General features: G+C 51.2%; 1 protein-coding gene across 1 annotated transcript; it reads right to left on the reverse strand.

Moving 5' to 3' along the window:
• Window positions 1-787: 787 nt before the first annotated feature.
• On the reverse strand, window positions 788-3595 carry EGR4 (early growth response 4). The gene is made up of 2 exons (XM_030492224.1): window positions 3076-3595; window positions 788-2745 (listed from the first exon to the last, which is right to left on the reverse strand). Exons 1-2 carry the CDS (start codon window positions 3212-3214, stop codon window positions 1433-1435), a joined length of 1452 nt encoding a protein of 483 aa, XP_030348084.1. The 5' UTR covers window positions 3215-3595; the 3' UTR covers window positions 788-1432.
• Window positions 3596-22405: the final 18810 nt, after the last annotated feature.

Consider the following 22405-nt stretch of genomic DNA (forward strand, 5'->3'; position numbering starts at 1 on the left):
AGGGCTGGGGGACACAAGGAAACAAGGCAGAGAGACCGCCCTTTCCTCCATAACAAGGTTGGGGGACAGATCCCCCCTCTCAAGAGGACAAAACCTGTTGGAGAGAGCAGATTTGCAGCCATGCCCTTTCCCTGCCTCAGTTTCCCTGCCTCTATTCCCTGCACCTTCCAAGCTGTGCCATCTCCTGTGCCACTGGATGTTCCCAGGAGAAGGGAAAAGCATCTCTTGGCTGTTTAAACTGCCAAAAGGGAGGGAGCAAATGTCCATCCTGATGGTGCCTGGATCCCCTCCAGCCCTTGGGAATGCGCCAGATTGAAGATGGGGAGCAGGGGCTGTGTCCCACCCTGCTTCCTGCAGGAGAAGCCTGCCAAGGACACATGGAGGGACCAGGGGGAGGGCTCTGAGCTGGGCTTTAGGGTCCCCATAGCGAACCCCACGGCTCTGGATCCAAGTAGGGCAGATCCCTCCAGGACTCGTCCCTATTGGAATAAACCCAGAGCTATGTCCCTGTTTTCTGTAGGGAACTCATGAGCCGGGAGCGGGGATCCCTTCCCTGCTCTATGCTGGGACAAGACCCTTCTCCTGGGATAAGCTACCCACCATGGGGATTTGGGATGCTCGGGAGGAGGGTCACCACCCCCCCTCCCCACTGCTCTGATTGATTCTTCTCTCCCTGCTAACTATTTAACCACCTTTTTCCCCATGTGAGAGGCCAAAACCAATGGAAATCCCACGGGCATCGGCTGCTAAACGGGATATAAAGGCAGGAACAACGCAGCGAGATCTTGGATCAGCTCAAATCTTTAATTAGAAAAATAGACAGGATTTTCTCATCTTGATAGAGGCTTCTTCCTTCTTACAAACAGGATAATAATAATAATAATAACAATAATAATAATAATAATAATGACATCACCTTTCCAAAGGGACCATCAGGCACCGGCTGCTGGAGCCTGGTGGCATCTCTCTCCTTTGGGAGAAAGGGCCGGTGCTGCCGCAGCCCCCGACTGTGCTGGGTGGTAAATAACCCATCAGGAGCATCCTGTAAAGTGCTGGCAGGGGGAATCACAGTCAGGTCGCTACAAACACACATTGTCCATGGGTTCGGGGGTATAAAACCCATCTGGGAGGTGATTTCTTTCCGTCCATGGGTATTCATTTCCCCTCCTTGGAATAGGAGCTATAAAAATGACTCAGTCCCTGCAGTTTGGAGATGGCTCCGGGGCAACCGGAGCTGCCACATCCCACCTCGGTCCAGCGCCGTGGCACCACATCTAACTCCCGTGTGCCCTTCTCCATCCCAACACGGGCCTGATCCACCGTCATCCTCTTCTCCAGGGCCACCCCAGGAGGATATTCCCAGCCCGGCTCTCCCACGAGATGCTCGGGGGAACGTCGGGAAACGCCATCTCCCAGTGCTTAGGTCGGGGTTTCACAGCGTCCCGAAGGAGAGCCCCACCGAGAAGAAGCCCAAACCTTTGAGCTTCTCCTCGGTCCGGGCTTTCTGCTTGAGGTGGACCTTGCTGTGGCGCTTCTTCTCGTCGCTCCTGGCGAAGCGGCGCCCGCAGGTATCGCAGGAGAAGGGCTTCTCGCCCGTGTGGGTGCGGATATGGGTGGTGAGGTGGTCGCTGCGGCTGAAGTTCCTCAGGCAGATGCGGCACTGGAAGGGTTTGTGGCCCGTGTGGATGCGGAGGTGCCTGTTGAGCTCATCCGAGCGGGCGAAGCTCCGGATGCAGTTCTCCACAGGGCAGGCGAATGCTTTCTCATGGGGTTTTGGGCAGAAGCATTTGGAAGAGCACTTGGTCCGGCGAGTCTTCTTCTTGGGCTCGGCCAAGGTGGGAGGGTTGGTGGGAAGAAGGGAAGGGATGGAGGAAGAGGTGGCGTGGCCCAAAAAGTCCGTGGCGGGGACAGAGGGTGAGGGATGAGGATGGAGGAGCTCGGCTGAGCTCATCAGCGCTGGCAGGACTTCAGGCTGGGTTAAGGAAGCGTCGAATTCTGGGATCAATGGAGGAGGGAGGTTGTGGATCTTGGTGTCAGCCGGGAAGTTCTCTGGCTCGCAGCCGAAGCCCAGATGGGTCCCGAAGCAGGGAGCATCCTCTGCCAGGCTTCCAAGCTCCGACTGGCAGCTCACAGACAAGACACTCTCCATCTTGGAGCCCAGTGGATGGAACAGCCCCTGGTTGCTCTCTCCGGCTGGGAATGCTTCGGGAGAATGGTAGCCAGAGGGCAAGTAGGCCTGATGCTGGGTGATGGGCTCCCACTGGGTGCAGGAGGCTTTAAACTTGTCCAGGGGTGGGGAACCAGAGGTCAGCTTGATGTCCTGCTTGTTATCCAGGAGCTTGGGTTGGAAGAAGCACTGGGAGGTGTTTCCCAAGGTGGGCTGTGCCTGGAGGGGTTGAGCAGCCTCTGGAGCAGGGAAGCTGCCGTAGCCCTGCTCCGGGAATGGGGTTTGGGTGGATCCATTCATTTCGGGCTGGCAGTTGGGATAAAGGTCCAGCTGGCTCTGAGCCACATCGGGACACGGATAAAGAGCATCCAGATGCCTTTGGTGGTCCTCGGAGGAGGCGAAGGGGGAGATGCCCAGGATCCCTGACATCAGGTTGAAGAGGGATTCCTGGTCCTGGGGATGCTCCGGTACCGCCTTGATGAAGAAGCTGCCGGTGTAGCTGAGCGAAGGGGAGGGCTGGCTGCCCAGCAGGGAGTAATCCACCGCCCCGCCGCTCATCGGGGTGCCCAGCACCTCACCTGGGGACACAGAGGGACCATGGTTACAGGGATGGAGGGATGCGGGGCTGAGGGGGGGGGGGGGCAGGATACAGGGGAGCAGCAGGATGCTGATGTTGCGTCACTGCGAGGTCCCCATCCTAGACGGGTCCCCAGGGACGCATGGAGAGACCTGAGCTTCACCCCCCTTCCCCTGCAGGACACCCCCATGAATAGCGGGGGGTTGTTGAACCCCCAGCCGGGGACTAGGGGCAGGCTGAGGGGTAAAGAGGGGAAGATTCCCGGTTCCTGGCTGCAGCTCCCACTCCCAGCAGGGTCCCTCATCCCTGCCCGGTCCCCCCCGGTCCTTACCTCCGAGGAAATCGCCTTCTGCCAGGAGTTGCTGCTCAGCCTGCCCCAAGCTCTGCAGGTCGCCGGGTTTCAGCTCGCAGCTTTCCTCGTATTTGGAGTAAAGAGGATCCGGGCAGGAAAAATCCATAACGTTGAGCATCTCCTTTGGAAGCACGGCCGGAGCGGGGGGGGCCGGGCTGGAGCGAGCTCGGAGGGAGCAGGAGGATGCTAATGGGGAATAGAGGGATGCTCGGGGGTAGCAGGAGGATGCTCAAGGGAAGGAGGGGGATGCTCGGGGCGAGCACGGGGGTGCTTGGGGTACCCGGACCGAGCCGGGGGGTGCTCGGGGTAGATGCCAGGGGCCGCCTGAGGGATGCTCCGGGATGCCTGGGGCAATGGGGGGATGCCGGTGCCGGGTGCCGGCGGCGATGCTGTGCCCCGGGGTGATGGAGGGGGGGTGTCAGGTCCCGGGGGCCGGGCCGGGGCAGGCAGGGGCGGGCAGGGGCAGGCAGCAGCGGCAGCCCGAGCGGCGCCCGGCTCTGCCTCCCCTCCGCTCCCTTTATAGCTGCAGCGGGGCTGCTCCGACCTTCCGCCGCAGCCATTTCTGGAGTCCCCAGTGAGGCTGCCGTGACGTAAATGCCCATATATGGACTCAGGATGTAGGCTAGGGAGTCCCAATAAGGAAATCTCTCCCGTGACGAGGTGCCCCCTCCCTCCCATCCCCCTCCCTTCCCCTCCCCCTTTTCTCTCCCTCCGTGTTTTTTTCCCCCTTTCCAGCTCTTTTTAACTAATAATCGCGATATTTTTATCAAATCGCTGCTCTGGGTGTGCGCAGCATCACCCCCCCACCCCCCCCTCCAGCATCCTGCCCGCACCCCCCCATCGCATCCACACCGCCTTGCACCCCCATGTGCACACACACGCGTGTGCAAGCACAGGCGGATGCAGCAACCAGGGCTGGGGATGCATTAAGGGATACCGGGCACCCCTTTGGATCCCTAACAAGGACCCGGGACTCATTCCCCCTCCATTATGGGCTGTTCTTTCTCCCAGGTTCATTCCAGATTTAAATCTCGCCAGGCTTTTATTCTCCCCATGCTATTTTTTCCCCCCTCTGAATGCCTTTTGTTGCTCTTGTTCCTTCTAGAAGCGTGAAAGGTGCTGGGTTTGCTGTTCCCCCCCCTCCTCCTCTCCCTCCCCTCCGTTCCGTGCCTGGTTTTGCAATGCTTTCTGCTGGCAGCTCGGCTTTGCTTGGATTTGGAGCCGTGAAGTGGATGCCGGCTCCTCCTGCGATGGAGCGAGGAGCCAAAAAGAGACGGCAAAGCTGCGGCCAGCTCGTTTCAGTCATCCGAGTTCATGGCTTCCACCCAGGCTGGCATGTAACAGGCATGGATTTGGGCAGATCCATCCTGCAAATCCCACAGGATCATCTAAAGGGATGTTCTAACACCGGACTCAACGCAAGCAGTGATTTGGAAGCATCCCAGCAGAGATCTGGAAGGATCCAAGCAGTGATTTGGAAGGATCCTGGCTGTGCTTCCACCCTGAGCATCCTCCCGATCCCCCCAGTCTCTGCACTGGGGTGAAGCCTCCACTGAAGCAAGGCTGCAGGCTGCTGCTTTCCCTGCTTGGTTGTTTGGAGATGGCTAAGTTGCCAACATCACTTTGAAGCTGATCCTGGATGAGTGGTGATGTTTTGGGGAGCGGATCACATCCAGCACAGGCAGTTGGGATGGGAAGGGGAAGGTTTTCTCTGGAAAGTCTGGCTTTTGGGTTCAGAGCTCACTAGAAAACACATTTATAGCACTATTTACGGGTGCAAGACCACTGTTTCTCAGTGCAAGGTGGCCCATGAGAAGGTCAACTCCCTGATGGGGTCTGCAGGAGGAAGCTGAAGGGTGAAAAGGAGCTAGAAAGAAGGAGGGGACCTCTCCCCAGCACCCCTACCTGCGTGTTTCCATAGAATAGAATGAATCCCAGCCTGGTTTGGGTTGGAAGGGACCTTAGAGCTCCTCCAGTTCCAAGCCCCTGCCACGGGCAGGGACACCTTCCACTAGAGCAGGTTGCTCCAAGCCCCTGTGTCCAACCTGGCCTTGAACACTGCCAGGGATGGGGCAGCCACAGCTTCTCTGGGCACCCTGTGCCAGCGCCTCAGCACCCTCACAGGGAAGAGCTTCTGCCTCAGAGCTCATCTCAATCTCCCCTCTGGCAGGTTAAAGCCATTCCCCTTGGCCTGTCCCTACAGGCCCTTGTCCAAAGCCCCTCTCCAGGTTTCCTGGAGCCCCTTTAGGCACTGGAGCTGCTCTAAGGTGTCCCCTTCAGGAGCCTTCTCTTCTCCAGGCTGCCCCAGCCCAGCTCTCTCAGCCTGGCTCCAAAGCAGAGCTGCTCCAGCCCTCGCAGCAGCTCCGGGGCCTCCTCTGGACTGCTGCACGTGGAGACAGGTTTTCTCTGCCTCCACATGCTTCCAGCCCTTGCTGGAAGGCCAGATCCATTGGGATGTGCAGCAGCGCCTGCATCCGCAGCCACGAGGCCAAGCGATGCTCGAGCCAGGGTGCAGCAGCTGAAGCGGGGCCCTGCTCCGGAGCTATTCCTGGCTCCAGGAATGACTCACTGCGTTACCTTGGGCAAATCACTCTGAAATGTGTCTAGCAGTGCTTCCCCACGTTGGGGGCAGGCTGCTCATCCTTGCCTCTGCAAAAGAGGTGCAAAGAAGCATTGAGCCCTGCCCGGCGATTCAGGGAGTGTCAGGGAATGAGCTGTAAGGTCCAGGTTGGAAATAAAAGAAGGGATGAAGAGAGATCCAGAAAATTATCAGAGTGTGGGAATGGTGAGTGGGATCCAGCTATTCAGTTTCTCATCCCATAAGAGCTGGGGGATGCCCAGTGCAATGGCCAGAAGGTGGGTTTCAGGCAAAGCAAAGGCAATACTGAGCCCTGCAGTGCTTGATGGAACTGGAACTCAGAGCCTCAGGACATCATGGAGACCAAGATGCTAAACAGGTTCGAGATCTGTGGCTACAAAACACAACGCCAACTTGCTGCTTAGGGCATCTGCTGGTGCTACACAACCAAGGGATGGACCTTGGGGTCTTTGCTCTCTTCTTCATCTCTCTTTGGCTGTGTTAGATGGATGTATCAGGCCTTGGTCACTCTTATTTTACCTCTCTGTACCACATTTTAATGGGGATGTCAGGCTTTAGGATGTGTAGGACCTTCAGTCTCAGAGCTGGAGTCCAGATCCATGCTGTGCACATCCCTGCCGGGACAAGCAGCTCTCCTTTTCTCCTGGAGATGGAAAACACTGTCTCACCTTTTATACAGCACCAGCTTAACGTGCCATGGGAAGGTCCCTGCTACTGCTGTGGGGCAGAGGCAGCTCTGATGAACCTCTGTTCATCCTCAGAGATGATCCTAAAATAGTGGAGATACTGCAGTTCCCCAGACAAGAAAATAAACCATTATTGTGAGGTTTATATATGCCGCATCTTCATGGGTGGGAGACATGGGGCTGTGTAGATAATACTGTGCCCTCTTCCTCTGGATAAATGCCTTTTTCTTTTAAGCCTGAGATAGAGACCCACTTATATTAAAACCCAGTCTAAAGTGACCCTCTCTTGGATGGCATTTCCATGGGAGGAGTGTGGCTGCGTTAGCTCCAACCGTGGAGGTGACACCACGCATGAGGTAATGGGGAAACGTGACCATGACTCAAGCCAAGCTCCAGGACCAGGAGCTGGCACAACGTTTCCCTTCCCAGAAGGAGCACTTGGCTGGCGAGGAGGCGGGATAGCCTTCCTGGGGTGCAATATGTCATCACACACATGCAGGGAGGAAATCCCTGCAGCGGCCAGGTCCCCCCCGCCACGAATGGGCACCCCAAAGCTCAATCCCTGCTCCAAGTTTTGGGCCTTCTCCCTCTTTCCCTGGTCCCTGAGGTGCTGTGGGAAGGTCTGTAAGAGCTGAAGTGGTTTGGAAAGCCATTATGGCAGCTCTGTGTGTGTCCATGGGGCACCTCGCAGCCAAGCAGAAGGGCTTCGTGCTCCTCTGTGTGGTGGGAGCATCCTTAGGGCGGCAAACAACAATCCCAAAGGAAGGAGTGGGTTTGCTCCAGTGATGCTGGGAGCCCAAAAGGCATCTCTGAGCTTTCTGGCTCAGCACCAAGCTCACCCCCAAGCTCGCTCAGGATTGCTCTGAGTGTGACGCAGCGCAGGCTCCAGCCCGGGTCTCCCCCAGTCACCAGCCATATGGAGCAGCCTGGCACAAGCCATGGCCACCAGGCAGGGTGAGCACTTGCTTGGCGAGATCCTCACTGGATCCTGCTGATCCACCCTCACGTTTCCTGGCCAACTCCATCCCAGGGGTCACCTTTGTCCTGACCACCCCACCACACTGCCTGCAATCCATTGCAATGGCATGTTAGCATTCCTTCCTATCCAGTTTCCCGGTATGTGATCCCAGTTGGGGTTATAGAATGGAAATCAAGCCATAATTCTTAGCTTTCATCTTTGGGGGTTGGGTTTAGGCTCTTCCTTATGGTCTTGGGGGTTGGATGCTCCTGGGACTATTTGGCAGGGGGTTGGATGCTCCTGGGACTCCCAGCCCTGTTTAAGGGAGAAGCTGCTGTGGAAAAGAGGCAAATCATAGAACCCGAGAGTGGTTTGGGTTGGAAGGGACCTTAAAGCTCCTCCAGCTCCAACCCCCTGCCACGGGCAGGGACACCTTCCACTAGAGCAGGTTGCTCCAAGCCCCTGTGTCCAACCTGGCCTTGAACACTGCCAGGGATGGGGCAGCCACAGCTTCTCTGGGCACCCTGTGCCAGCGCCTCAGCACCCTCACAGGGAAGAGCTTCTGCCTCAGAGCTCATCTCAATCTCCCCTCTGGCAGGTTAAAGCCATTCCCCTTGTCCCTTGACCTGCTCACACTCTGGGGATACAGCCCAGCACCATCCTCTTCCTCCAGCTTTGCCTTGCCACAAACCAGCAAGGAGCTGGGGAAAGGTCTGGGAAGCACTTTTCCCACTGCAGCACACAGGTTGGGCAAGAGGAGCAGCCCTGGAGCTGCTGGGAAGGGCTGAGATGTGCAGTGCTGATGTGAGGCTGGAATTCATTTTTCCAAAGGGATGGGCCAAGTGTTGGTTCATGGCAATACCACTTTGGCAGCCAAACTTACATCGGTGTGCTCAAAGCCTACAGATACATAGGGAAAAGAGTCATTTCCATGTGTCCTCTCCAAGCTCCAAGTATTCGTGGCTCACATACCTTCTGCATTCAACCTGATGTCCTGTATTTAACAGTCCTCAGTGGATTTTTTCACTGTCTGATCCCTTAATGAACCTTTACCATCTCCTGTGCTGTGAGATGATGTAGGTTTTAGGTGAAGAAGTATCTCTGCCTGGTTTTTTGGAGCATGCCCACCATCCCCACGCTTCCAGCTCCAGAAAAGCCTCCAAGCAAATGTGTGTGTGTGTGTGTGTGATAAATCTGGCGAGTGCTCACACAGGGCGATGAATTCCCTCCTCCTGGTGATGAAAACCTCCCTGTGGTGATGGATACAGCTGGGAAAATCCCTGTTGGCAACACTAACCTCTTCCAAAGGCTTCTCTCATGGATGAAAAGTGGCTCTGTTGACTCTGGTGCTCAATGTTCTATTCATTCATATGTCACATCAAACCCTGCAGCATTGTCTGCTTCCCCTTGCTCCCCAGCATCTCCATCTCTTGTGGCCAACAGCATCCATTGGATATTCTGCTTGTTGCTCAGGTTTGTTCTGATGAGGGGATGGAATTGGTTATTTTAAAGAAATCCCTTGGGAAGTGCTGCTGCTTCCTCCCATCGCAATAGGTTGGGCACCCAAAAGGGGCAGCTGCCCTTCCAGCACAAGCTCACACGCTGCTGTCTGGGTGCACAGGAGCTGCTGATCCCATCCTGTGCTCCACAGAACACCCTGAATTCCCTTTCATGACTCCCATCTTCTGGATGCAGAGCATCTCCTTTAAACCACCCCCACCAAACCACACCAAAAGCCAACCACAAAGCCCAGATTCCTTATAAACCATGCCAATTTCCCTTCTGCCAGGCATCTGAGATGGAGAAGGGAGCAGCAGCCCAAACTCCTGAAGCTGGCCATGGACTTCATGGGGTGCTGGATGGCACGATGCAACTCAGCAGTGATTCCTAGAATCCCGGAGTGGTTTGGGTTGAAGGAACCTTAAAGCTCATCCAGTTCCAACCCCCTGCCATGGGCAGGGACACCTTCCACTCGAGCAGGAAGACAGGTTAGATAGGAAGATAGGTTACATATAAGGCCATCCTCCTGGGATGGCCACTGGGGATAGCACGTTGATGGGTCAGAGCCCATCTCTCTGGAGCTGGAGCTCATCTCTGTGCCCTCCATCTCCCCCCCAGTTTGCTCCAACCATCTCCCTTCCAGGAAAACTTCTAGAAGACATTGCTCTGCATTTCCATGGCAACTGGCACGCGACCAGTGGTGCTGTCTCTGCTGCATCCCTATTCCTGGCACTGTAGAGAGGATGCTCGTGTGACAGAGGAGACAACACAGAGAGGTAGAGAAGGAGATCATCATCACCTCCTGGCTGCACCACCAAGCCCCGGCACAGTGGTGAAGGGATGCTCTGAGCATCTTCACCAAAGAGCATCTTTACTCAGGCATGTCCTGACCTGAGGCTCTATGAAATTCCTGCCAAAAGGAGCTTTTGATTTAATTACCAGGCACAAGGGAGGACGTGCTGGCTGGAATTTCAGAGCCTGGGCACGGTGGGAGGTCGGGGCGGATGGCTATCATCTCCCCCAGGTTTTATGTTGCTGCACATCACCATATTCTCCGGGCGCTCAGCTAGCGATAACAGCTCTTCCCTTCAAATGTACGGATTGTTTCTCCTGCATCCTTGCTTTTTTTTTTAGGGTAAAATCCCTTAAATTTGGCTGTTACCTGCAGTTTAGCTGAGGGGAATCACAGCCTGGGAGCTGCTGTGTGTGGGGATGGCAGAGCAGCTTGCCAAAGCATCGCCTCCTATAAATAGGCTATAGGCAGAAATAATCCCATCTCCTGCCCCCCAAATAATGAAATCAAACCCAGTTCTCATGGCAGAGTGCTAACGCTGGCAGCTCTAGGAAGGGAGCAGAAGTGGGGTTTCTATTCTCTCCTTCATCACGTGCTTCTAACCACAATATTTTTAGCACGTGCTTTTGCACACGTTGGTCAGGGGCAGGGAGAAGCAGGATAAGCACAGGGCTGAGGTTGGGGCTGTGAGGAACACAGTGATTTGGCTGGAATAAAGCGGTGAAGCAGGAGGGGATGATTTTCTCAACTTCTCTGCAAATTCACATGTTTTTCTCAGAGTCTGTCTGCCTCCATGTATTGACTGGGAAGCTGCAAACATTTCCAAGCGAGCTTGCTTTCCAGCTTGAATGAAATGATTCATTGAGCCCCAAATAAGCCTTTCTCCACTCATTCTCACACTGGTTTTAATCACCTCTAAAAAAAAAAATGGTGTACATTTTAAAATAAAATGTTCTTGAAACCAAATTATTGGATGGTTTTATTTAGAAAAAGCCTGAAGCAAAACATTTGGATTTTAATTTTTCAGTTTCCAGGGGGATTAAGCTTCAGAGTGAGCCCTGAGCATCGTTAGGCTCTATCCTCATTGTGCTGCACTACAAGGGACAGGACACGGGGAATGGCTTTAACCTGCCAGAGGGGAGATTGAGATGAGCTCTGAGGCAGAAGCTCTTCCCTGTGAGGGTGCTGAGGCACTGGCACAGGGTGCCCAGAGAAGCTGTGGCTGCCCCATCCCTGGCAGTGTTCAAGGCCAGGTTGGACACAGGGGCTTGGAGCAACCTGCTCTAGTGGAAGGTGTCCCTGCCCATGGCAGGGGTTGGAGCTGGATGAGCTTGAAGCTCCTTTCCAGCCCAAACCACTCTGGGATTCTATGATTCTATGACATCTCCATCCCCATCACAGATGAAAACAAGAGGGTTGTTCCTCTTCTATAGGCCCCTTCTTCCCTGGGCAGGTTTCTTTAGGACAAGCAGAGGCTCGCCCAGCACCAGCAGCCTCGGGGCTGTGGCTACGCAAGTGATACGGAGGAGTGCCCTGAATGAGATGCAAACTAACCTTGGCCCCTTTACCACCCATATCATCAAGAGAGCTCCCTTGCAATCAGATAAAGGTGTTCATTAAGAAACCATTAGAATAAAATCCCTTTGAGAAGGACAGGTAAGAAAGGCTGGAGAGGGAGGAGCTTGTTTCCTTGCCCAAGGAAAGGAAGAAAGCCTCAAGGTTGCTTCATTCCACCCATCCCTCCCTCTCTGGGCACCCGGCCAGTTTCAAGACCCAGTTTCCCAATGCTCGCAGGGATTACAGGGAACTGGGGCCACCCTGGGGATGGGGACAGAGCTTTCTTAAGCGACCTGGGGTTAAAAGGGCGGTTTTGTACCCATTCATGCAAACTAAGTGAATCAGCCAAGGATGAGCCGTCAATGGGTGATTGAGCCCAGAAGCCCCCCGTGTGCTGGGCTGCACCCCCAGAGCGTGAGCAGCAGCTCAGGGAGGGGATCCTGCCCCTCTGCTGCGCTCTGGGGAGACCCCCCCTGCAGTCCTGATCCAGCTCTGGGGCAACAGCACAAGAGGGACGTGGAGCTGCTGGAGCGAGGCCAGAGGAGGCCCCGGAGCTGCTGCGAGGGCTGGAGCAGCTCTGCTCTGGAGCCAGGCTGAGAGAGCTGGGCTGGGGCAGCCTGGAGAAGAGAAGGCTCCTGAAGGGGACACCTTAGAGCAGCTCCAGTGCCTAAAGGGGCTCCAGGAAACCTGGAGAGGGGCTTTGGGCAAGGGCCTGTAGGGACAGGACAAGGGGGAATGGCTTTAACCTGTCAAGAGCTTTTCATTTGTGAGTGTTATTTGCTTCCTTGACCAGCTCACTGCTCCGTTTCCAAGAATCCAAAGACACACTCTCCAGAATCATTAATCAGAGCTGCATGAAGATTTATTAACTTTCCTCTCCATGCAATAAAACCATCAGCCTCTGAATTCAGCTTTCTATGCCATCAATTCTTCCTCCCAAGTACCTCTAAAGGCTGTCACTGTCAGCTGCTAATGAAGGCAAATCCATCTATCAAGTTCTTATGTGTTGCTTGTGGTTACAGTATCGTGATCTAGCCTCACATCCAAAATACAAGAGTGAATTGACAGCAGCCCTTTTTTTGCCATTAGGATTAACCATGTTAATAAAACTTCATGATATTCATGGCAAAGGTTGGAAGTGCATGGAAATTCATGGAAATTCATGGAATTCTTTGAATTAATAGCTCCGGTCTCTCAGTATTTAATTAGGAAAAGTATGAAATGCAGTATGGTATGTAAATTAATACAGGTTATATCTATTCTATTCTATATCTATTCTATAGCTTTGAATTTGCCAGCTCACCTGCAGGAGCCAGGCTGCCCATCCCAGGTATAAATGGAAAAGTGTCACTCTAAAATCTATGTGCCCAAGCGCATGTTTTACCCCAAAATACAATGCATGAATGCTGATTTTGATTCTTAAACCATCTTAGCCTGCATTTTGCAGCCAACTGCTACAGATTGCCAGAGCCTGGAAGGACATTCCAAGGGAATATAAGTGCATATAGATGCCTTCTTGTACCTTCCTCTAGGCATCCATCAGTGGCCACTGTCAAGGGATGAAGTATGTGGCTTATGTCCCCAACATAAGAAGGACATGGAGCTGTTGGAGCAAGTCCAGAGGAAGCCATGAGGATGATGAGGGGTTGGAGCACCCCCGTATGAAGACAGGATGAGAAAGTTTGGGCTGTTGGGCCTGGAGAAGAGAAGCTGCGTGGAGACCTCAGAGCAGCTTCCAGCGTCTGAAGGGGGCTACAAGGATGCTGGAGAGGGACTCTCCATCAGGGACTATAGTGACAGGACAAGGGGTGATGGGTTCAAACTGAAACAGGAGAGATTTAGGTTGGATCTTAGGCAGAAGCTCTTCCCTGTGAGGGTGCTGAGGCGCTGGCACAGGGTGCCCAGAGAAGCTGTGGCTGCCCCATCCCTGGCAGTGTTCAAGGCCAGGTTGGACACAGGGGCTTGGAGCAACCTGCTCTAGTGGAAGGTGTCCCTGCCCGTGGCAGGGGCTTGGAGCTGGACGAGCTTTAAGGTCCCTTCCAACCCAAACCACTCAGGGATTCTGTGATTCTATGATAATAAACCCTATGAGAAAGTGTTAGAAGACGACAACAGCGTGCCTCCTTGCTCGATGCCCCAAGCTCTGCCGGATGAAGGCAGTGGGAATCCTGTGTTATTCCAAATGGACAGAGCAGGGCTGAGCCCACTCTGGCTCATTGACAAATACAGATACATATAACTGGCACGAAGCACAGACTGCCTGCCAGGACAGTGCAATGTCTCCATAGAAACCCCTGACAAGAGAACCTGATGCTAATTTAATGATGGCAGGAGCGATGCTGTAGCCTGTTGATGTTGTAAACTTTCTCGTTTGAGCTCTTCCTTATTTTCTAAAGGAAAATGGGATGTAATTGCTGCTGGATGCAAAGCAAGGGATGGACACGGTGTCTGCAGTGTTGTGACTGTGAGTGATGACAGATGCCTGCTCAGCTCACACTGATTTCTCCTTCACTGCTCCAGTTCCCAACTAAAAATAAGCAGAAGGAGCTGATTCTGCTACAAGGAACTGTGGGGCAGTGGATAAATAGAAATGAAAAGGGGTGTTCCTGAGTGGAGACATTTCTAAAGTGAATCAGCTCCTTCAGTGCTGGCCCTTTAAGCCTCTGCCGAGGGAAAAATCACCACATCAATGAGTTCCTGTGAAAAATAAACATTCCCTTCTCATACAGGCAGGAAAAACACCCAGAGATGAGGATGCAGTCAGAGCCCTGGACCCAAAATGCTCAGGAAACACAAAGGTGACTCCTGAGGTTGGTAGATCTGTATAGAGAGAAGGAGGTTTGATTGCTTCTCGGTCTAAATATGCTTTCAGGTCCCACATTTGCGTCTGACCACTGTGATCACAGAATCTAGGTTAGGAAGCACCTTTATGCCTAACAGAGGTTATATTTTAACTGGGAAATCCTCTGGAAGTCCCAAGTCCATCTCTCCCACTCTCTGGGATCCATCCCAGCTCCATATCAAGGTGAACCCTGGGCATCACCTGCCCCTTTTCTCCTCTTCACCCCCTGAGCCTGGGTACACCAGAAAGGATCCAGAGCTGCAGAGAGCTCTGGCTGCTCAGTTTAGGTGCTGGGAGCGGGAATCAGGATTCCATGACAAGAGTTCAGTTGCACATTTGAGCACTTCAAATCAGCACCTGGAATTAGAATCTTGTCCTACCAGATGAATAGTGGGATTTGAGCTCCCAATTAAACATGTAATTGCCCGAAGTTAGCGGGGGTGCATCCCACCCTGCACTCCCTCTGCAGCCCTTCAGTCTCTGCTGATCAGAGCAGGTTTATTTTGTGCCTTGATCATGCCTCAGCTCCCTGATGGGAAAAGACCTGGTTGATTTTAAAGGTCTTTTCCAACCTAAATGATTTGATAATTATACATCATCCCTCCATCCTTCCCCTTCATTCCCTGGTACCTACAGAGAGGATATTTTTCTTCTTCAGGTTAGATCTTAGGCAGAAGCTCTTCCCTGTGAGGGTGCTGAGGCGCTGGCACAGGGTGCCCAGAGAAGCTGTGGCTGCCCCATCCCTGGCAGTGTTCAAGGCCAGGTTGGACACAGGGGCTTGGAGCAACCTGCTCTAGTGTCTCCCTGCCTGTGGCAGGGGGTTGGAGCTGGATGAGCTTTAAGGTCCCTTCCAACCCAAGCCATTCCATGATTCTATGAGATGGACATAGGTGCTCCACTGCCATAAGGTTGCCCAGTCCCAGTGCCTGCAGCTTGGGGACTCGCATGACATACTTTAGTGAATTAAATATGCATGAACACTTGGGACTGAGGGCAGCTGGTTAATGAACTCCTTATCCTTCGAAACAGGAGAGCTTCCTGCAAGCTGTCTCCTGGGAATGGTCCCTGGCCCTGCTCCCAGCCTGTGCTAACTCAGAGAGAAGTCAAGCCCAGGAAGATTTATTTGATGACCTGATGCAGATGAATGTTCTGAGATTTAATTCATTAAATGCTTGAGAAGTGTTTTGGAAGGGACTATGAGGTGAAAATCATAGAATCAGAGAGTGGTTTGGGTTGGAAGGGACCTTAAAGCTCAACCAGTTCCAGCCCCCTGCCACGGGCAGGGACACCTTCCACTAGAGCAGGTTGCTCCAAGCCCCTGTGTGCAACCTGGCCTTGAACACTGCCAGGGATGGGGCAGCCACTGCTCAATCCTCTGCCCAATGTCATGTACGCTGCCAACCACCTGCAAAGGACTTGAGGAGTGAGACCTGGCTTCTGCAGGGAACTGATTGTGGGTATTTTGCTGTTGACTTCAAGGGTATCAACATTCCTGGTAGGTTTCCACCCCACCTGGTGTTTTACGCACACAGAGACGTTTGATGCTATGTAGAGTTCTGTTTGCTGCATGACTGTTTGCTCTGGATTCTCCTGTTCTCTTCTCCCAGTGAAATAAACAAAGCTGATTTCTCAGGAAATACCCATTTCCTGATTTGTCCTGGGTATAATCCAGCTGTCCTCAGGATCTGAAATGTGATTACAAGTATTTACTCTTGGCTCTGAAATGCCACCAGTTTTGGTACGGAACATGCTAATATTTTCTATTTTAACTTCCACGTGGCATTTTCTTCCGCTTTTTCTCCTCTTTTTAGACTTCAGATTCAAATAGTGATAATAAAAGGTCTAAAACCCATGAAGTATTGGAAGCACAAAGGTTTTGGGAGGAAGAAACATGCCTTGTTTCCATGAGATGAAATCACGTCACGTTTCCTGGTCACTGCTGTGACTTTCCCATGATGAAACGCTTTGAAGGTGTTTTACATCAAAGGTTTGGCACTTTCTCTCTATTCTCTTTGGTGATTATAAACTCTCTTTGCTCCTTCTTTCTCTGCAGTCATGGAATGAGGTGATTTGATATTTGATACTTCTCTAATGTGTTAAATAAACCACTGTGGAGTTTTGCAGATGTCAGTCTCTTGCCTGAACTGAGCCTGGAATGTTTGTTTCCGACTGTCAGGTTTCACTTCCCCTTTGTCGTGTTGGAGTTCATGAAAAACAAGGCATTACATTTCGATTTCCATTGAATCACAGGGACACCGGAGCCAAGCAAGAGACACAACTGAGGAGCTGACTCATGAAATTGGCTGGTGTTGAATTACTCTTCCAGAGAAGATTAAGAGCTGAGGTTTTAACTCCCAAGCGATGTTTAAAACCCCATCGTGCCCAGTGCCAGTACATTAGTATTTGCTTTTCATTATTCCCCCCAGCACTTGTTATACCAGGATAATTTGGAACAAAAATAAGGCAATACATGCATTAAGTGTTTCCAATCCTGTTATTCCACCTTTCACAGAGATATTGCCTCCAGCAATGCAAACACTATGTGCCTACAGCATGCACAGAACTGACTGTCCCAATCTAGGAATGTCAGAAGGAAGTTTGCTTGTGTGGTCCTTTGTAGGTGACACCAAAACCAGTACAGCATGCCTTGACGTGCCAATCCCAAAATGATACATGTCAAGTGCAAGGCTACAGTGAGATGTATGTCCTTTGTACCTCATCCACCTGAGCTGTTTGAATCCTAGAATCCCTCTCCCTTTTCCTTTCTCCCAATCTCCCTACTCCTTTGGCCCTCCTATATGAGAGGCACGTGCCGCACGCCTCCATGGTGCGTTGGGAAGAGGCAGAGAGACTCCTGCTATTCATGTCAGCTCTTGCCTGTATCATACTTGGCACTGGAGAAGAAAGTTGTCTGGAGCCCCTATACTCCTAAATATGTCCCATGTGCTGTAGGAGCAGAGCACATGCTGTTCACATTTAGGAGCTGTGGAGGGCTGAGACAGACACATCCATGTTCATGGAACATGGCTGCAAATTTGCCGTAAACCTCATTGAACACAAGGAAAAAAGCTGGATTTTTCCAAGGTGTTAAGCCAAGCATGTTCAGGGGGATTTTCCTGGGATAGTGATCTCCTTGATCCTTTTCTAACACATTCCATACCACTCCAAAACATTTTCTAATCTGGCAAAGCAACATGTTCTTCTCCTCCGTTCATTCCTGAAAACCACGGAGCTGTTTCATCTGAAACTTTACAAACAACCTCAGCAGGAGAGAGACATTTGTCCCAGAAAATTCTTGTCCAAACAATTACAGTTTGGCAAAAGTTCTGAGCAACCAAAAGCAGGCGTTGGAAATGGGAAAAGCCTTAAGGAACAGAGCAGCTGGAGCAAGAGGAACCAGCAACGGGCTGTGTACGCTACCTACAGGCACAGATTCTTCAGCTTCGTGTCATAGAATCATAGAATGGTTTGGGTTGGAAGGGACCTTAAAGCTCATCCAGCTCCAACCCCTGCCCCGGGCAGGGACACCTTCCACTAGAGCAGATTGCTCCAAGCCCCTGTGTCCAACCTGGCCTTGAACACTGCCAGGGATGGGGCAGCCACAGCTTCTCTGGGCACCCTGTGCCAGCGCCTCAGCACCCTCACAGTGATCTACGAAGAGCATCCATGAAACAAAGTTCATTTTAAACATTTGGCTCCTGTAACAGCAAGACTCATTGGTAAAATGTTCCAACTCAAGTGCACTTACTACTTGTCTGCACTGTGTAGGGTCTTGCATTTTCCTTCCTGGTCATCACCCTGCCTCAAGGTCAAAACCATGGATATTTTGGCCTTTAAGACTGAACTCCATTTCAGCAGCGAATGAACCCAAAAAGCAGGAGTCTTCTCTTCCTGAGGAGGTGGGAGAAGTTCAGGTCAGGTATAAGGAAGAAGTTGTTCCCTGTGAGGGTGGTGAGGTGCTGAAACAGGCTGCCCAAAGAAGCAGTGAATGCCCCATCCCCGGCAGTGTTCAAGGCCAGATTGGACAGAGCCCTGGGTGACATGGTCTAGTGGAAGGTGTCCCTGCCCATGGCAGGCAATTGGAACTGGATGATCTTAAGGTCCCTTCCAATCTTAACTATTCTATGGTTTTATGATTCTATGATCTTCCACAGATCTGTGGTCAGACACAGCAGGTTTGGTTTTGCAACAGGAAATCTGGAACTTGTGTAGCACAGATTTCCAAAGGAGCTTCTAAAATCTCAGTAAAGTGGATCACAAATACATGAGCAAAGGGCATCTTGCTTCACAGATGGAAAGATACAGAAATGATGCTGATAAAATGCCTGCAAACTGTAACACACCCACAACACACAGGCTACCATCTATTTGGTTTTTGCATGCAAATTTCGGGTGATCCTTGTAGCCAAAATTGGCAACTGAAAAAGCAACCTGAGGGGATGCAATTCCTTCCTATGAATTTTGGGTCCAAGAATGATGATTCGTGTCAGTTGTGTGCTGAACCAGTCAGAATGATTCAGAATGGTTGGCAAAATGGAAGCGTTAGTCATTGGGAAAGATCAAGAAGTTACTGTTGGCATATTGTGGCTATGTCAAGGAGAAATGAAAACCAAATAGGGAAAAGGGTAATGTAATGGAAGAGAAGCTGAGAAGGAGATGGAGGTGGAGAGGGTGACTTCTCAAATAGAACAGTCTGGAAGATGATGGGCTAACAAGGACCTTACGGAGTTCAATAAGGACAAGTGTAAGGTCTTACACAGTCCAAGAGTGCAGCACAGGCTGGGATCTGCCTGCCTGCGTCCAGAGAAGGGCCACAAAGATGATCCAAGGGCTGGGAAGCGTGTGAGGAAAGGCTGAGAGAGCTTCAAGTTCAGCCTGGAGAAAAGAAGGCTCAGGGGAGACCTTGTCACCATGTGCCAGTATTTAAAGGGTGGCTACAAAGCAGATGGAGGCTCCCTTTTGACAAGGAGTCCCATTGGAAAGATGAGGGGTGATGGGCACAAGTTACTGCTGGGGACATTCCGACTGGACACAAGAAGGAAAATGTTTCACAGTGAGAACAATCAGCCATCGGGATAATCTCCCCATGGAAGTGGTGACTCCCCAACATTGGCCACTGTTAAGATTGGGCTGGACAGGGTGCTGGGTCATCTAGTCTAGGTCATGCTTTGCCTGGAAAGGTTGGACCAGATGATCCCTTCCAACCTGGGATTCATGGATTCCATGAACTCAGGGTTCAATGCCTGACACCAAGCATAGACAAACTTGCTGGCTGCAGGTGGGATGCAGCAAGCTACATTGGGGCATGGCGTAATGCTTGGCTTCTTTGCCTGACAGGTAACTTAAATTAACTCAGGTTTAACTCATGTTTAATGCTGGGAAAGTGAGACCTCCACACATGGCCAGCTTGGCCCACAAAGTGTGATGAACCATGTAAGAGAACAAGGTGGGCAGTGCTAAGTAGACCCAATGAAGCCTGATGTCCTACAGAGGCTGTAGCTCTTCATTGGGTCCCCAAGTGCCTCTAATAGATACTATAAAATAGACTCTAACAGGGTCTAATAATAGACTTTAATAGACTCTATAAAAATCCTTCCATGCTTGGGACATTCACATTTGGTTGAGGCCCAATGGCTATCAGCCAGTTATCACTTTATTCCTTTAAAATCAAGAAGCTGAGCAGACGGATGGATGCATGCAGTCATCAAAGCCTTGTTTCCAAGGAAGCCAGGCTCATAGATGTCTGAGGTAGCTCAAGGAATTAGGATGGACATCTTACACCTCTCAAGTGTTGATTCACAAGCCCCCACACTAGAATTGACCTGCCAGACAAAAGTCAACATCATGCTTTCTTGGTAACAGGCTCTGACAATGAGCCTGGGTGTGAAATACCAGCCTGGCAACATCGGAACAGGCACGAAAGGGAATAAAATGTACTTTTTAAAGCAATCCTTGGTTTAGATTTGTTTCTATATTGAAAGGAGTGGGGGAGAGCATGAAAAGGTTGAAGTAGCATAGGCAAGGTGATTCACCAGGAAAGTGAAGGTCAATAGGTGCGGATGGGTTCTACATTTAATCTGTGCTGGGCTTTCAAGGATATAAATGAGGAGCTGATGACTCTTTGGGACATAAGTGTATATGCGACTCCTTCTAAGGCTTCATTGTGGGTTTGTATTTTGTCTTTGCAACTAAAAATTACAGCTGAAAACCTGATTTGGTTCAGCAAACAGAAACTGCAAAGGGCAGTTACAAATTTAGGGGTTTTTGAAGCAAGTAGATGAAGTTCTATGCTGTTATAAACAGGGTCTATGTCTGTGGTCCCACAAACACCTGAGCTGCTCAGATGGTGTAAAGAAGAGCACAGCAAATGTAAGCACATTGCCCAGAGAAGCTGTGGCTGCCCCATCCCTGGCAGTGTTCAAGGCCAGGTTGGACACAGGGGCTTGGAGCAACCTGCTCTAGTGGAAGGTGTCCCTGCCTGTGGCAGGGGGTTGGAACTGGATGAGCTTTAAGGTCCCTTCAACCCAAACCAGGCTGGGATTCTATGATTCTGTTATCAGCAGATGTTTTCTACATGGGCCCCCTTCTTTTTCTTCAGTCTTGATCTACACCCCAGAATCTTTTCAGGTTTTGGATACAGATTCACTCTAGAGAAATCTAACAACAAAATAAATAGTTATGACTTGTCATTGTAAAAGTCATCCAGAACCAAAGTGCTGGGCGCTGCCCAAGTGGACGAAGGAGGTCTTTGCTGTACAGTTACCCACCAAAGACTGAGACAAGAAGTAATCACCAAAACTGGTGGGGACAGTCATCTCTCTGGGGCTTTGGCTGTAGAAAAGACCCTTTTGAACCTATGCTTCACCACCAACCTGCTGGAAGGAGGTTCCCCTGTAGTTCCCATCGTGAAAGCACTTATGAGCTTTTCCTGATGATCACCACACATTCAATCCCAGGCTTTTCTTTGTGACAGGTCACCTCTGCAATGGAGACAACAGGTTCTCATGGAGGACAGAGCAGAGCACAAGGACTTGGAACTGCTTCCCATGGTACCTAAGCCTGCCTTGAAGGCACACACCAACCAGTAGCTCTCTGAAAGGAGAGTTTGCGTGACAACACCATTAACTTCCCAACATCTTGAGAAGAGAGAAAATGATCCTTCTCCATCACAGCAGTTTGCCAGTTCTAAAGAAGAAGAATTACTGCTGAGGAATAGTAAATGTTTCCCATTGGCAGGTTTCCTTCTCACAGCCCACAGCTCCCTGTGAGGGTGGCAGCCACTTGCTTTGCCTAAGCTGAGAGCCAGCTTTGGTGAAGGAAATGATATTCAGGTCTGTGCTATCATAAGTTCTAAACCATTTGTGCCCATTTCAACCTACAGATGGGATTCTGGTTCAGTTTACAACATGGTCTCTTCACTGCCTGGAAGATCTCACTTCCTCATCTGTGCCATTGAGAGCCATCCAGTGACGCAACGTCCATGTAGATGGTGTGAGGACCGCCAGTCTGGAGCTGAAAGGTGATAAAAGAAAGATGAGATGAAACGAAGTGAAAGAGGATTGATAAAAATATAATTCCACTGATAATTCCATCTGTCAGTCTAATAACTCACTTGTAACGTTTTTCAATAATAGTAACTTGTGCTCGAATAACAGCTCCTGTATGTGGGGTTTTAAGCAGTTTTTATTAACTAAAGCCCAAACCAGGCATGTGAGGCAGGTGGGAATTCACATGGAATAGCACTAGCATCACTTCTTCATTCCACAGGCAGAGAAGTTGGCAGAGCTGGTGACAGCCTTTGCAGCACTGTGGGCAAAATACAGTTTGCTCTGAACAAAGTAGTTCCCCTCAGTAGTATCCAGAGACACAGGCATGGAATAAGGTTGGATGAGCAGGCAGCGGGGTTTGGGCCACCTCTTGCCATCACTGCTTCATTCAGACTTCAGGTCCCAAGGTCCCTGAGGGGAACCTCTGCTGTCTTGAACAGGCAGAAGCTGGGCAGAGCTGTGGTCACTGTGATGTTCAGAGTTGTCTTCACCTTGCTCGAAGCTCAGGTTCTGCTGCTCTCGGTAACCACCTACTTCATGTCTAAAGACAGTGCTGGCAATGGGCAACCCAGTGCTGGGTAACAATCTGTAACCAACCCGTAGAACCAGCACCCTTAATCCTAACCCCTTTTCAAGGAAATCCTGTTTCCTTCTTGACTGTACTGGGAATGACCAACTGGGACATCTGGATCCTGTAAAACCCTTGGAACTCAGTTGCTTTCATGCTATTCTCCCTCAGCCCAACCATCCCATCTGTGGAAACGTTCCTGTATCTGTTATTTGCTACACGATTTCTTTTAATTGCTGCATTTAATTTCTGATGCTGT

This window comes from Strigops habroptila, chromosome 7 (genome assembly GCF_004027225.2).
Source record: "Strigops habroptila isolate Jane chromosome 7, bStrHab1.2.pri, whole genome shotgun sequence".
Taxonomy (NCBI): domain Eukaryota; kingdom Metazoa; phylum Chordata; class Aves; order Psittaciformes; family Psittacidae; genus Strigops; species Strigops habroptila.